Genomic DNA, 14,085 nt, shown 5'->3' with positions numbered 1-14,085 from the left:
CTCAAAAGGATCTTAAAGCGCTTTACAATCAGCATTTGTGGGGTCATTGCTGCCATTGCTGGGGTGGAGTCCAGAAACTGCACAGCATGACCAAGCAAGGGATAGTGTCTCTAACGGCAAACAGAGAAAACAGCCCAGCACGCTATAGTTACTACTATAGTTGCTACTAAATTTAGAGTGGGCACAAGGATTAGCGATTTACAAGAACCTCTGCAAAGTTTCTAGCAGCCACAAGTCCTGCAGCTTTTGTAGTCCATTTCCTCTGCACCAAGTGCAGGTAAATGTGAAGTCTTTAACTGCAGATTTGATGCTGAGAAGGGCAGATTTGTTGGAGGGATGGATTTAACAGTGAGAGGGGCACACAGAGGATACGCAGTTCAGTACCAGTGAGCACTGTGCATGTGTCCTGCCTGCTGTCTGTACATCTTGGAAAATGACTGTGTGTCTGATGCACACCCATTGCATGTGCACTGCACAGCTGGGACAGGCTCACCCTGCACACCCTGCACACCCTGCACACAGGGACATGCACATCCTGCACACCCTGCACACCCTGCATACAGGGACATCCACACCCTGCACAGAGGGACATGCACACACTGCACAGCAGGGACATGCTTGCCATGCACACCCTACACACAGGGACACGCACGCGTTGCACACACTGCACACAGGGACGTGCATGCCCTGCACGCACTGCACAGCTGTTGTTGCCTCACTGCCCACTCACTGCATGCCAGATGTCCGTTCCCTGAATGTACACCGTGCACTGGATGCATGCTCGCTGCACACCCACTGCATTCATCCTGACATTCACCAGAATCCAGACACTGCATGCGTGCTTCACACTGAATGCGCTGCCCCCAGCTGCGTGCACACTGTACACAGTATCCTGCATGGGCAAACTCACCACACACGTACTGCACACACACTGCATGCACACTGCACTCCGGATTTGCACACACAGAGCATGGACTGCGTATCACATACCCTCCTCCAGCTGCACGTGCACTGCACACATGCCACCCTCCTGATGCAGACTCACTGCCCACTGCATGCATGCTCACTACCCGTGCCCAATACAGGCAAAATGCATCCCTATTTCTTTGCAAGACTTCCCAGTCAGAAAGAAAGGATTTTAAACAAGTACAGGCACAGCATTTTCCTAATGCAAAGTCAGCTGCAATGTGCTGCAACCAAACCCCTGGAGTCGGTGTTAATTCATTTACCAAACCCACGGGTGAACCGCGAGCCCAGGGCAGCAGTGGCACTAGCACTGTTTCCCCACGGTGGCACAGTGCTGATGAGAAGAGCTTGGGCTCTTCAGAAGCAGAGGTGACCCTGAGTCTGTCCAACAGATGGGCTAAACTACTCCAATCCTTCTCTGTCTCCTCCTCCAGACGTTTGCACTGCACTAGAAACTACATCCACATGCACCTGTTTGTCTCATTCATGCTGAGAGCTGTGAGCATCTTCGTGAAGGATGCAGTCTTGTACTCTGGGTCAGCTTTGGAGGAGATGGAACGGATCTCAGAGGAAGACTTGAAATCCATCACTGAAGCACCTCCAGCAGATAAATCACAGTTTGTGAGTATTCCCGGAGCAGCCGGTTCTCCAGACATCATGCCTCTGTCCTCTCTGTTCACCATTGTGCTTATTTTGGGGGGATTTTCCACCCTAGTGAGGGGCACCAGCTTCTTGCCTTTCCTCACCCTCCACAGCCACTCCCCATCCCTTCCCACTCCTTCTCAATCTACTGGTCCAGGGGGACTGCCCACCCCCATAGCTAAGGAAGACCTGTTCCCTCTGGCAGTCAAAGGTAAAGCCAAAGGTGATGTTTTGGTTCCCATCTACACTTAGTATTTTCAACATTTCCCTGATGGTCCCTAAAGCATATGGCCTGGGAAACTCCCCTGGGTACCCCAGCACCAGGCACATCAGCGCCTGCCTTTCACAGCACGTGCTTCTCCCACCACAATGTGCAACAAGCCGATTTTCCACTTGGACCTCCTCTCTGTGCGATCCATGGAGGCATCACTGTGATGTAACATCTGTGCCATCAAACTGACAGCCCAGATGTAACAAAGCCACGGTTCAACGTGCCCTGATTCCAGAGCCAGAGCAGAGGTAGCGTGTGAGATGAAGGAGGTCGGCAGTCGACATCTCACCTCACTTTTTGCAGAGTAATTTTGCAGCAAACCATAGCTCATTGCCTCTGTTGTGATTTATCACTCCCATCTCTGAAAAAAAGACATTTTAGAAGGGACGATAGAGGGATTATGTGCTATTATAAGAAAGGGTAGGGCTCAACTGCACAAAATCCATTGTCTACAAGGGAGACACCTTCATTCAGTCTAGTCATCTCAGGTTCCATCTGTGGTCAGAGGTTGAACTTGCCTCCAAAAGTACGTGTTCTTTTCACCATAAGAAAGCTCAGATGGCAATATCTGCATTGTCCATGTGCCTGGGGGGACGAAGACCATCCTCAGATTTCAAAGTCGTCCCCACCTGCTGAAGCTGTCTGTTGTCTTTGTTCTCACCACAAATTTCCCATGGTGGATTCTAGGTACGACGGCTCGTCACCCCCAAATTGTTGGATGCTGTGGAGACAGAGGAGGTAAATTTTAGTAAGATCAGGGGTTGCCTTCAATGCACACAAAAAAACTGAGCTAGCTCAAACACCCTAGTGGCGTGTCTCTCATAATGTGGCAACAAACCTTCTGCCTGTGTATTCATTTGGCTTTTCAAGTCTTTCACTGCTTGTGCTACTACCAGGGACCTGGCCACCAACGCTCCTGCATAAAATCAGCAATCATGACGTGTCCCACTGTGCAGCCAAGTCCCCTCAAATGGCAATTTGTTATCGTTTTTCCTTCCCATTTCACTGATTTATTTCATTAATTTGGTGAGTCTCTGGCCGGAGCACTCGGCACACTTCAGAACACTCCCTTTTTGGAAAGAAACCAAAACATTTTACTGCATTGTTTTCTATTTCTCCTTGGGCTGGACTCATTATAAGGAATAAGTGGGATAATATATTGCATTCCTGGAATATTAGCAATTTATTGGCATATCCTATTCTTCCAAATTGAAAGGCAAAGAAGCGACAATTAATGTATTTGTTTCCAAGTGAAGTGAGAGTTTGCAATTATTGCCTGATGCTCCCTGTGTGAGGGTAGATGGTGATTTTTTGTAAATCTAAAAATCATTATTAAACCTGAATGGGGATTTTCCCCCTTTTTCCTTCCTTCTTTCCTTCTATTTTAACTCACTTCATCTGTGAAAGAAAATGGATATAGTTGTGTCCGTATTATATATATATATATATATGTATGTATATGTATGTATATATGTGTATAATATGTGCATATTCATTTTGATTGACAAAGTATTAGCATAAGAACTGTGCCAGAATAAAAAATTACCTTTTTATTTACAAGGTACTTATTATTGATGTTTTCTGCAAGTCAGTTCCTCTTAAAGGAAGGGGGAGCCTGGAGAGTGCTGCTGCCATGGGCTGTCTTTGGTAGCCATCGGCTTCCTGTGAGGTCGAACCGCCCAGAGCCCCTGCATTCCCACACTGACAAGAGATGGTTTTGTGTGTCCCTTTGTACCAGCTGACCCTATATGGCATCATTACTTTGCAGCCTTTCTCTAAGGGGGTGAGAAATGCTGGATGAAGGGTGGCTTTGCCCTGCTCCGTCAGTGGGCAGGACAGCCTGGAGTGGCGCTCAGGGTTTTCCTCTCCAGCAAGCAAAGGGTTGCAGGTCAGCACGAAGCGAGGGGTCAGCTTACAAGCCCATTTGAGATCATCATGTCCTGGAAGTCTCTGCCAGGTGTCCCTCTTTGCAGCTCAGGTCCGTTCAGAAAACACCTTGACATCGCAGGGGAAATCCTCCAGATTGTGGTTGCTCTTGGAGGACCAGTCACCAAAGCCTACAGCACCCATCCAGGGCACCTTCACACTCACTGAGGAAAGACAGGCAGCTCTGGAGGACCTCGTCTTGGACATCCATGACAGGATGGGGTGACTCACCCTCAGCATGGTACCCTCTCTCTATGGGCTGGGGAAGGAGTCGTACTTCCAAGGGGTGTGACTTGCACCAGGTCACCCAGACTGAGGCGATTTGGCCACAGCCCTTTGTCCTCTAACATGGACGAGAGACCCAGGGAAAAGATGCCCACAGCTCGCCTAGAAAGTGTGTGAGCCCCTCATTACTGGGATTGGGAGACAGTAGGATCAGGTCGGCATCTCTTCACATGTACCCTTGTCCTCCTGCACCTCCCAAGTCACCTGCTATTGGAGACACAACATCAGGCTGAGGGGAAGCTTTCTTCTCAGTTGTTGATCTCTTCTGCTTTTGCGTTGAGCTTTCTGATTTACTTTTTTCCTTTCTCCATCTTGTTTTCCAGCCCATCTTGGTAAATTATGGCTTTATGTAGAACAAGAATTTCACACCATCTTCCCACATAACCCTGCCTTTCTGTGGTCCTTGCAGGTGGGCTGTAAAGTAGCAGTTACCTTCTTCCTCTACTTCCTGGCAACCAATTACTACTGGATTCTGGTGGAAGGGCTCTATCTCCACAGCCTCATCTTCATGGCATTTTTCTCAGAGAAGAAGTATCTTTGGGGATTCACATTATTTGGCTGGGGTAAGTCACGGCTGCTCCTTACAGCTGACCTGTGAGAGGGCTGTTGGAGGTGGTCTTTGAAGCAGATAGCGCGTATAGATAAATATAGGAGAGAGGACAGAGGCGGGGTGAGCATCAGAGACACAGTGACTCTTGCAAGGACATGTCAACTCTCTTGTGAAGCCTTTGTAATTTCTAAATTGTGGTATTCACACTGCAGCACTTCCAGGACCTCTAGAAGGATCAGGCCAGGCTTGGAGAGGCAGCACACCTTGGCACCCTTCCAGGGCAGCAGATGTGTGCATGTGACACCTGATTTTAGTGCACCCTCTGGGTCACCCCCATCTCTGCCAAGTGCCTCCTGCTGAGAAACAGGCATCGGGCTGGAGGGGCAGCAAGTTGCATGGGTCTGTGAGCATCTGCTCCCAACAGCAGCCCCCAGCTCTGATAGCCTTCCTCAGCTCTCAGCTGCCTTAAAAAGCTCCTGGGGTTTCATGAGTGCTGGAACACCAGTAGAAACCTGCAATTTGTGGGGAGGACTTTTTTCTTTTTCTTTTTTTTTCCTTTTCTTTTAATTTGGGCATCTTTTCCTGGAGTAAGGAGAAAGGGGTGGGATGTGGGTGCAGAGGGGGTGCTCATTAGTGGAAGGCACTGTGGGCACACACCTTTCAGACCAGAATGTGCTTTCTGTTTGCTTCTGGCATTAGCTTTGGCTTGTGAGGCGTTACGAGGTGACGGTAGGCTGAGGACAATAAAACAACTGCCCGCAGTTGTCTGAAGTGTGGGAACTGTAAGGGAGAACAGGAAACGTATTAGATGATCCTCCAGGACATAACAAAGACTAATGGGGTGTAGGTCTACAAAGGAGCTTACAGCAGGAGCAACTTGTTGGGAGGTGTCTCTGGTTACCTCTGAACTGTACTGTCCAGGACCACTTCCCAGTTTCCAGGTCTAAAATGCACCTGGCCACATCCTGACTGCATTTTAGTACAAGATTAATGTGTGCACCACACCATTCCTGTTCCAGAACATGATTTCTGCTGGAAGAAAACCGGTGTCTCTAACAGTGGAGCTCTGAGCAAGCCAGATAGTGCAGAACTGAGTTTGTGGAGGGCTGCAGGCTTTTGCTTTGTGAGAGGAAGGAAGGGATTCAGTAGCCTGGGGCAGCCCAGCCCGGAGGACTCTGCCCAGCCTTCCTCCTTCCCAGGTGTGCTCTGGGGGAGAAGGGGACCACGAGCTCATTGCTGACCTCATGCTCAGCCGGTACATAGGTCAGAAACTGCTGGTGCTGCCATATGATAAAGATGGGAGGTGTAAATACGAGTCCGCAGGTGGGCATCCATCTCTGAGGCCAAGTCTAGTCCCAGCCAGCTGGTAGGTTTGGGGAAAAAAAGTAAATAAAGACAGATACTTTGGGGACAAGGCATTTCTTACCTTAGCTCCTGTGAGGCAGAAAGCACTTCAAATGTCACCTCTTTTTTAAAACAAATGAACAAAAAACAAATTCAAAAAAACCCAAACCCCATCCTCTTCCAAACCTTTAAGCTACGTAAAATTTGCTTCTCAGAAAATGGCACGAAACTGAACAGAGCAGACTTAAAGAAGCAAGTCCTCAGAGCAAATCCTGGAAGAGAGGGAAGCAGCTGAAAAATAATGCCATATGTTTAACAAGAAAAACCAACTTGATGCTGCTCGTAGTGCAGCCAAAGGAAAACAGTCTAACAGGCATGGGTTCCTCTCATTAATTCTTCCAACCACTGCCAGAGTATAATCATTTTATCAGAGCAACCACAAAGCTGAAGTCACACCTGTCACAACACCAATCATCTGTGTGCTTCCAAAAGTTTGAGGCTGCTCAATTTAAATTCCTCTGGAATGAGAACATAGGATCCCTCCAGTTGCATTTGGTTTTGCTTTGTTTTGATTAGCATGATAATGTACACACGCCTCCCCCCACACAGACGTATTGTTTTGATAGCTTTTGGGCACTGGAAAGGGCAACCCAATCCATTGGAGTCAGTGGAAAAATTCCAGTTCCCTGCAGTGGGCACTGGATCCTGCCCATACCACAGCAATGAATGTCAGGGAATCAGTGATGGGTAATCACGACGTTCCATGTAGGTACAGAAAAGACAAGTTTGCCTGAAAAACCTAGATATTTTTTGGCTTGTGTAACAATAAACAGCAGTGCATTTATCCTGCCTGGACATTTCCAAGGTGGGGGCAGGGAGCAAAAATCACCCTACAACATCTTATTTCCAGACTGCTGAAGAAAGCAGAACGTGTAGTTACTCTTTGATGTCAGCCCCAAAGATTTCTGTGGAGTCTTTTCAATCCACATCCTCACTGGCACCAGGGAGCACGGCTCCCTGAAAGTCCGCAGTGCCCTTCTTGTGCGGGAGACACTGATGACAGAAAGGAACTTGTTCCTTGCCAATACCCAACAAAAATAAATAAATAATGATATTATGGGCGACAATAAATTCCCCAGCAGCCTTCAAGTTCCCTGCAGCTGTTTTATGAAGGAAGTCTAAGAAGCATGACCAATAGCTAGAAAACCCAAACTGATTCCACTGGCATTTTTCCTTCACACCATGTTAATTCCCCCCTCCCTGCCAGCTGCACTGCACCGGCTTTCAGCTGCGGTGCAAATGAGGATCGCAGGGAGATCTGGAAAACACAAATAGATCAACGTGTTAGTGTTGGAGGTGCTCAGTTCCAAAGCCCCATGATGGTGAGCCCTGCGTGTTTATCTAAGCACCAATCATCCTTGCCTGAAAGTGTTTGCACCTAACAGCACAAGAAGCATAAAAGGGCATTACCAGCCACACTTAATATTAGGAAACTGTGACACAGAGGGACTGAAAAAACACATGCATTGTTCCTCAGAGACGTTTTCAAATAGCAGGGAACTGAGACCAGATTTCTCCAGACCTAAAGCTTTCTTCTGGCATTTTTTTCTCTTTTACTCCCAGCTTTGACCCATGCATGCAAGCCACCTTTCCAACTGCTAGAAGACACAGGCACAAGAAAAGCGACAGAGGAGAGCAAGGGGTTGGGGTGGCCACCACACTTTGCCCAGCTTGAGGTTTGCACATTTTCCACCTGATGGGGAGACACCTGACTTTATAGCACCTGCATTGTACACACTGTGTGTATTGACTGGAAATGCACAGCGCATACAATGTGGATTCTGTAGAAGTCGCTCACAGCATCGCTGCCCGGTGGGGTTCGTCCTGCGTCACACCGGTCGTGCACATGGGGTACATCTGTGCAAGGGGGAGGACACGCATGCATCCACCCATGCCTGCATCTGCCTGTGTTCATAGCCACACAGGACACCACAGCTTTGTGGAGACTCACTTTCCTTTCTCTGCTGGGATGGCCAGATGCGTTGAGCCACACGTGACCTTCCTGCTCACGGAGCTTCTCTTGGATGTCTTGGGATCCTCTCAGGATCCTCTTGGGTGTCTTGCTGTTCATGGATATCTTTGGATGTCCAACTTTGAGGACCGCAGTCCTGATTTTTGGGCCAATGGTTCTCCCATCACCGGGCGCTGTGAGTGCTCGGCAGGAGGGATTGTTAATCTTGGGGCATCACAGATCAGGACTTTCAAGTGGAGGCACCAAAGAGTCAGTTATCACCCTCTGAAAGTAAAAGATGCTGGAGGCAAGGCTAAGCCTTCTGACTATTCACGTTGAAAGACTTGCTTACTAGACTGGGAGGAAAAGGTTGAGCTCTAGACATCACCTGATGGTTCAAGTGCTCCACATTACATTGACGTAGAGTATCTAAAACTGAGGCAGAGGAAAGGGAGGGAGAGGATTCATACTAGTTTTTATAAATTTAAAAACATTTATGATTGTTCACACTGCAAAAAAAAATAACCATGTAGGAGACTCAGAAAGACAAATGTAGCCATAAAATGGGTGCCGGGAACTCACCTTGTGCGTTTTGCAGAAGATGTCAAGGATCCTTTTCCTAAGCTTGCTTGAACGGAATGAGGCAGCAGCACACAGGGCACAATAAATCCACACATAGGTATTTCTTAGGTGTAATTATTTTCTGCTTTATATTTTATTGTTGCTAGGAACCTTGAACACAGCACAGGATTAGTGTGAATGGGAACAGTGTCTCTCCTGAAGTGCACGGCAGGCAAGAGAGAAGCAAGTACATGTCAAACATCCAAATCTCTGACACAATCCGTCTTCCAAACTCAGAGCTTCACAATAGCGAGTGAACATCCATCATCTCGCAGGCAGGCAGCAGGCATGTCAGCCTCTCAACACGGCCAGTTTCTCAGTTGATATAAACTGGAATGTCATCAACGGGATCAGCAAAGCCGTATGCATTTAAGCCTTGGATAGCTCAGCCAGTAGCCCGGAGCGTGCACATGGTTTTCATAGATAGGTGATTAACAGTGAGGAGGAAATAGACAGGGCTTGTTGCAATAAATCACCGCCTTCCCCAAGCCCTCAGCTTCCACACGCTCATGGGTTCCCAGTGCAATAGGTTAAGTATTTTCTTTCCAATGCCAGCCATCGCAGGGGACTGTAAAGCAGGGCACGTTCCTTATAAATGTATCTTTGTAGCCAGTGCTGGTCCTGAGTGAGGCTCTGTGTTTAATTATTTATGCTTTCTTATATTACCATGGCATTTAAAGGTTCCAACCAAGATAACGGCCCCGTTGTCCATGTATGTATGAGACAGGCATCCCCGCTCCACACCCCAGCTCAGGAAAGCGTCCGTGGTCAGGAAAGCCTTTAAGCACCCTAATGAGACTTAAGTGCATGCTGAAAGTTAAGCGTGTGCTTATGCATGCCGAGCCCCAATGAGCTTTGACTGTGAACAGCATATTTACAGTCATCGGTGATAAATGTCGCCTTTATTTATTTTTAATTTTTTTTTTCACCTGAAAGGGGCTATTCTTCTGGAATTTGTGGAAGCTACTGTGGATTTGATCCTGCCTTTTAAGGGAAGCCAGTAGGGGACTCAGTTGTACAAATAAAGCAGAACTGGACCCTAAAAAAATAAATAGAATATTGCATTTGGATATTGATGATTCTTTTACTTTTCACAAGGAAAAGGTGATGCCCAGTGTAGCTGTGCTGAAATAAGGGTGGTTCATTTGGGAATGAACCTTTGGTTAGAGTATTTTGTACGCATTACCCTAAATTCTAGCATTTATCTGCCCACGATGCAAGCCTCTCACACGTAACAGAGCTTCTAATCCATCCAGGCCGATACTGGGAGAAATGATCTGATTCCCGATCCACCTTTTCTGGACATCAGGGGAAGGGAACGAATATCTTGGGAAAGGTGTGCTGCATTAAACCCTTCTCTGCTTCAAGTGAATGAGCTGGCTAAAGCAGATCCCAATCCCAGGTTCAAGCACTACGGCTCTCTATCTGCAAAGCAGTGCCAGAGGGCAGGCGGGACCTGAAGATTTATCCTGTCAAACCCATGACCCATCTCAGGCCCAGACCAGACTGGTACCTCCCAGCCGTGAATCAGGAGGTGGCTTAAGCCTGGACCACTCCTGGCCAGCAACTTGGGGAAGCGAGCTGCTCCCTTCTGGAAGCCAGGAGGGCTGAGTAGGGTGGATGTGTCCAGACCAGGACATTTGTCTTTCAGAAAATGCTCCCAGCCACTGTTTGGTTTACCATTTGGACTACAGAAGAGATGTGAGACCAAGATCAGGCTTTCCTAGTCTAAATTATGCTTGAATATTTAAAAGCTGCTTCTTCCACCTTCCTCTAGCCCACTCCACCTGGGCCCATGGTAATGCAGCCCGCTAGTCCCCCTGCTCACCCCATCGGACCTGTGTTTTTTTGCAGGACTCCCTGCTATATTTGTTACAGCGTGGGCCAGTGTGAGAGCCACTCTCGCCGACACAGAGTAAGTCACATTGCATTTTCTTTTCTCCTTTTTACATGTGATGCTTTAGTGGGGCTTTTAGCAATGGTGACTTTGTGGGTGAACCGAAAGGAAAAAAGGAACCAGGCAAAGCCAGAAGTGATTTCTGGTATGAAGTTAGCCATCTTCTAGGGGGGTGTGTGGCAGGGAAGCGTAAGGTGAATGCAACATTCCTAGATTTCCTTTCATTTTACAGAATTCTATCAATGTGAACACCTGCAGCTCTTATCCCTGGGGCTAAAGGACACTGCCTCACAGCTAGGCAGGGACAGGACACGGATTTTTAAAATCCTGAAATAATGGGAATGGAGTTGGGAGGCAGCAGGTTCAGCACAGTGAAAGAATGTGGTTTGGCACTGACCAGGTGATGAGGCTGCAGCTCCTCCCCGCAGGAGACGTGGATGCCAGCGTGTGCTTCAGTTTGAAAAGCTTTTGTATAAATTCATGGAAGTTAAATCCTGCTAGAAGTATTAGATACTCGGTAATGCTCTGGCTCAGAAAGCCATCCCGAGCAGCAAATTATTGGAATATCCTAGGAAAGAATTACTACCTGCTTATTACCTGTTCTACCTTAAATATCAGCTTCTGGCTACTGTCAGAAATAAGATGTGGATCAGCTGCTTCTTTGGTCCTACACATGCACCCTCATGGCCTCATACCCTTACAGTATGCTGAATGAAGGATCCATAGCATCCAGTCTTCAACCCGCCCCAAATCACATGTTTCCCCCATAACACACAGTGGGTTTCATTTGAACACTAAAGTGTGGGGTCCCCAGGCAACTTTTCAAGTTACGTTGCCTCGGAGAACACTGCTTTCCAAATGGGATTTCGGCTCCAGGCTTGGAAGGATGGAGCAGCACAGCTACTGGTGTGACGCATTGGCATTGGCACGGGTTCGTCCTCGCAGAGCCTCTCCGTCAGCACCGCTGGTTTCTCTGCCCCTGCCTCTCGCTTTCCTTGAATAGCTGCCTGGGCAGCATTTGGCCAGTGAAATGAAAACTGCAGCTGCCATGTGGGGGCTGTCTGGGCCAGATAAAGAAAACCCTGTGGCACTCCTCTCCCCGGGGTTGGAGAGAATTCGAACAGAGTAATTAACACTGAGTGACCTTATTCAATGGCTTCTGGAAACACCTGGGAAGAAATAGTGTTCAGCCCCTTCTTGGCAGATGGAGGACCATAGCCCAACGTCCATGCCACCAACTGTTTGCCCTTCCAGTCCTCACTTGGACAAAGGCTGATGATGAAAAGGAGACAAAGAATTCTGTGGGGTATGGCTGGGTCTCCCTGCACAAGCTGGGCTGCAGGAAGCACAGGAACGGAATGTGCAATGACAGCATTGTCCCCGTCACCGTGTCTTCAGACGGGACCTGTGCCCATGCAAAGTCGGGCGGGCTTTTTCCAAGGGGTAATATTAAGCCATTTCAGCCTCTCTGATTTTCACAGACGCTGGATTGCTCTTAACATAGTTTTTTTCTGGTAGGGAGGTGAAGAAGAATTGGAAAAGGGTGGGTTCCTGCCCAGAGGGGACAAGAGCTGTGGAAAGAGCTGTTCCACCATCTGGAGAACATAACTTTACATGCATTTAGTAGTGGTTTCTGGTTTGAATAGTGTAAGAGCAGGAGAAGGGCTATTTCAAAGCCATGCTGACCGGAGGCAGGGTTGGAGCTGGGTCCTTCCACTGCAACAGGCCTGGGAGGATCCCACTGTTCCAGGCTGGATTTAGCCAATGGGACGTTTCAGCCTATTGCTTTTTGTAACCAAGGATTTCCTGATGGGATGTCAATCTCTTCTCAGGTGTTGGGACTTGAGTGCTGGCAATTTAAAATGGATTATTCAGGTGCCCATCCTGGCAGCTATCGTGGTGAGTACTGGCTGGCTGCAAGAGGTGGGAGGCAGCGCCTTTGGTCGCTGCAGGCTCGGCGGGATGAGTTGAGCCAGGTTTCCCTGCACTAATCACCCTGTGAAAGCAGCTCCTGCCTTGATAGTGTGGAGTCTATATATGTCCAGTTTAAGGCCCTTATATTTGACCTGCCTGTAAGTTCAGTAGCTGTATACAGCAGAAGGGTTTATGAGCAACATCAGGTTTTGCTTAGAAGAGAAAAATGAAACAGGGGTAAGACCCTAAAATCATTAATGAAACAAACATTCAAGCCCAAATATTCCCAACCCATGCAATACTGGAAACCCTCAGGGGTCATAACACCTTCTCACCAGGCATCTCCAGTGGGAAGAACCGGAATTTAGGTTCCATAGCTGGACCGAATCTTTTCCCAAGGCACGCTTCAATGCCATCAGATTGTTTCAGACCCAGCCTTCTGAACTGATAAAAGCTTGGGATACCTCAAAGGTGGGGAAAAAAGTTAAACCATCCCAGCTACAATCAGACATGATGTTAAACACTGATGGAGGATTACTTCAGCCCCCACCCAGGAGCCAGACGGGACAGAAGGGATGTAAGTGACATTATCCAGACACAGGACTAAGCTCACAAGCTAGAGAGCTCATTGTAAGATGTGATTATCTGTACAAGTGGAATTTGGTGGGTAGTTATGCGTTTGTTTGAGCAGGGTCCTAATTAGCTGGAGAACCTGCTTTCACAGCTTTCAGTAATTACCCTCTTTCCTTCCTCTGTCTTTCTCTGTGGTTCTTCATTAGTCCATCTTCTGATGGTTAGGTGAGAGATGCATGCAGAAGAGCTTGTCCACTCCCACGCATCCTAGTTCCCCATTACAATCATCCACAAGTAGCTGAGTGGAGTCAGTAGGAAGATCTCTCTAGTCTTCAGAGGGGTGTGCATAAAGCTCTAGATACTTCCTTCTGACTCATAAAGAAAATCAGACCGTCTGCACATAAACAGCAGGAAAGTTTCTGGGGTGAATATGCTCATATGGGCAATTAGGTGAGCTGCTTTGGACTTGGGGGGCTTTTTTCTTCATCTGAATTTCTTTTTGGTGGAATATCTCTGCCTGGCTCTAGCAATTACTTCTGTGACTTGGAAGAAACGACTCACCAAGCCCACATCATGGTCACTGGAAACAAAATAGTAGGATGGAGAAGAAAGTTCAGATAGTTCAGCTAGATGAATGCCAGCAACCCCATTGCATTTAATTTAAAGCCCAATTAGCAGAGGAGAAAGAGCTCAATTGAGGCTCATCCTTGTAAAAATAATGTTTCTCCATGAGGCTGTGCTGTGCTTGTACCCTAGCTATTTGCAAATGCAGCTATTTATCATGCAGAAATATTCTGTGGGTTGTTTCTGTTTAATTTCTGTGGGTTCATATTGTTCATTTGGCTGCCTTTTCAATTCCCACACTAGCTGGTCATACGTTGCTGGACTAGAAGTTATGCATTTTCTGGATGTACTTGCAGAGAATTTGGAGGTTGAGGGGCTTAAAATCCCTCCACTCCAGCTTTGCTGCTAGCTTTGATGTTACGCAGTTGTCTGGATTTCTTCTGAAGCTGAGCACATGTTTCAGGAAGTCAGAGGAGTTCCCTCCTGACTGTGATAAGGTTGGACATCTTCTTTTAGCAGAC

At 47.6% G+C, this 14,085-nt stretch overlaps 1 protein-coding gene across 1 annotated transcript in view; it reads left to right on the top strand.

Annotated features, from left to right (window-relative positions):
* The window catches only part of PTH1R (parathyroid hormone 1 receptor), a 120,590-nt gene that overhangs the window by 93,866 nt on the left and 12,639 nt on the right, over positions 1 to 14,085 (top strand). The window contains exons 6-9 of the mRNA XM_037387337.1: positions 1,401 to 1,587; positions 4,500 to 4,653; positions 10,471 to 10,531; positions 12,346 to 12,412. Coding sequence (XP_037243234.1) covers positions 1,401 to 1,587; positions 4,500 to 4,653; positions 10,471 to 10,531; positions 12,346 to 12,412 — 469 coding nt within the window. The remainder of the gene's footprint in view (positions 1 to 1,400; positions 1,588 to 4,499; positions 4,654 to 10,470; positions 10,532 to 12,345; positions 12,413 to 14,085) is intronic.

Source organism: Falco rusticolus, chromosome 4 (assembly GCF_015220075.1).
Source record: "Falco rusticolus isolate bFalRus1 chromosome 4, bFalRus1.pri, whole genome shotgun sequence".
In the NCBI taxonomy this organism is placed as follows: domain Eukaryota; kingdom Metazoa; phylum Chordata; class Aves; order Falconiformes; family Falconidae; genus Falco; species Falco rusticolus.
The sequence above is the reverse complement of the archived record's forward strand: the minus strand, read 5'-3'. Positions and strand labels throughout refer to the sequence as shown.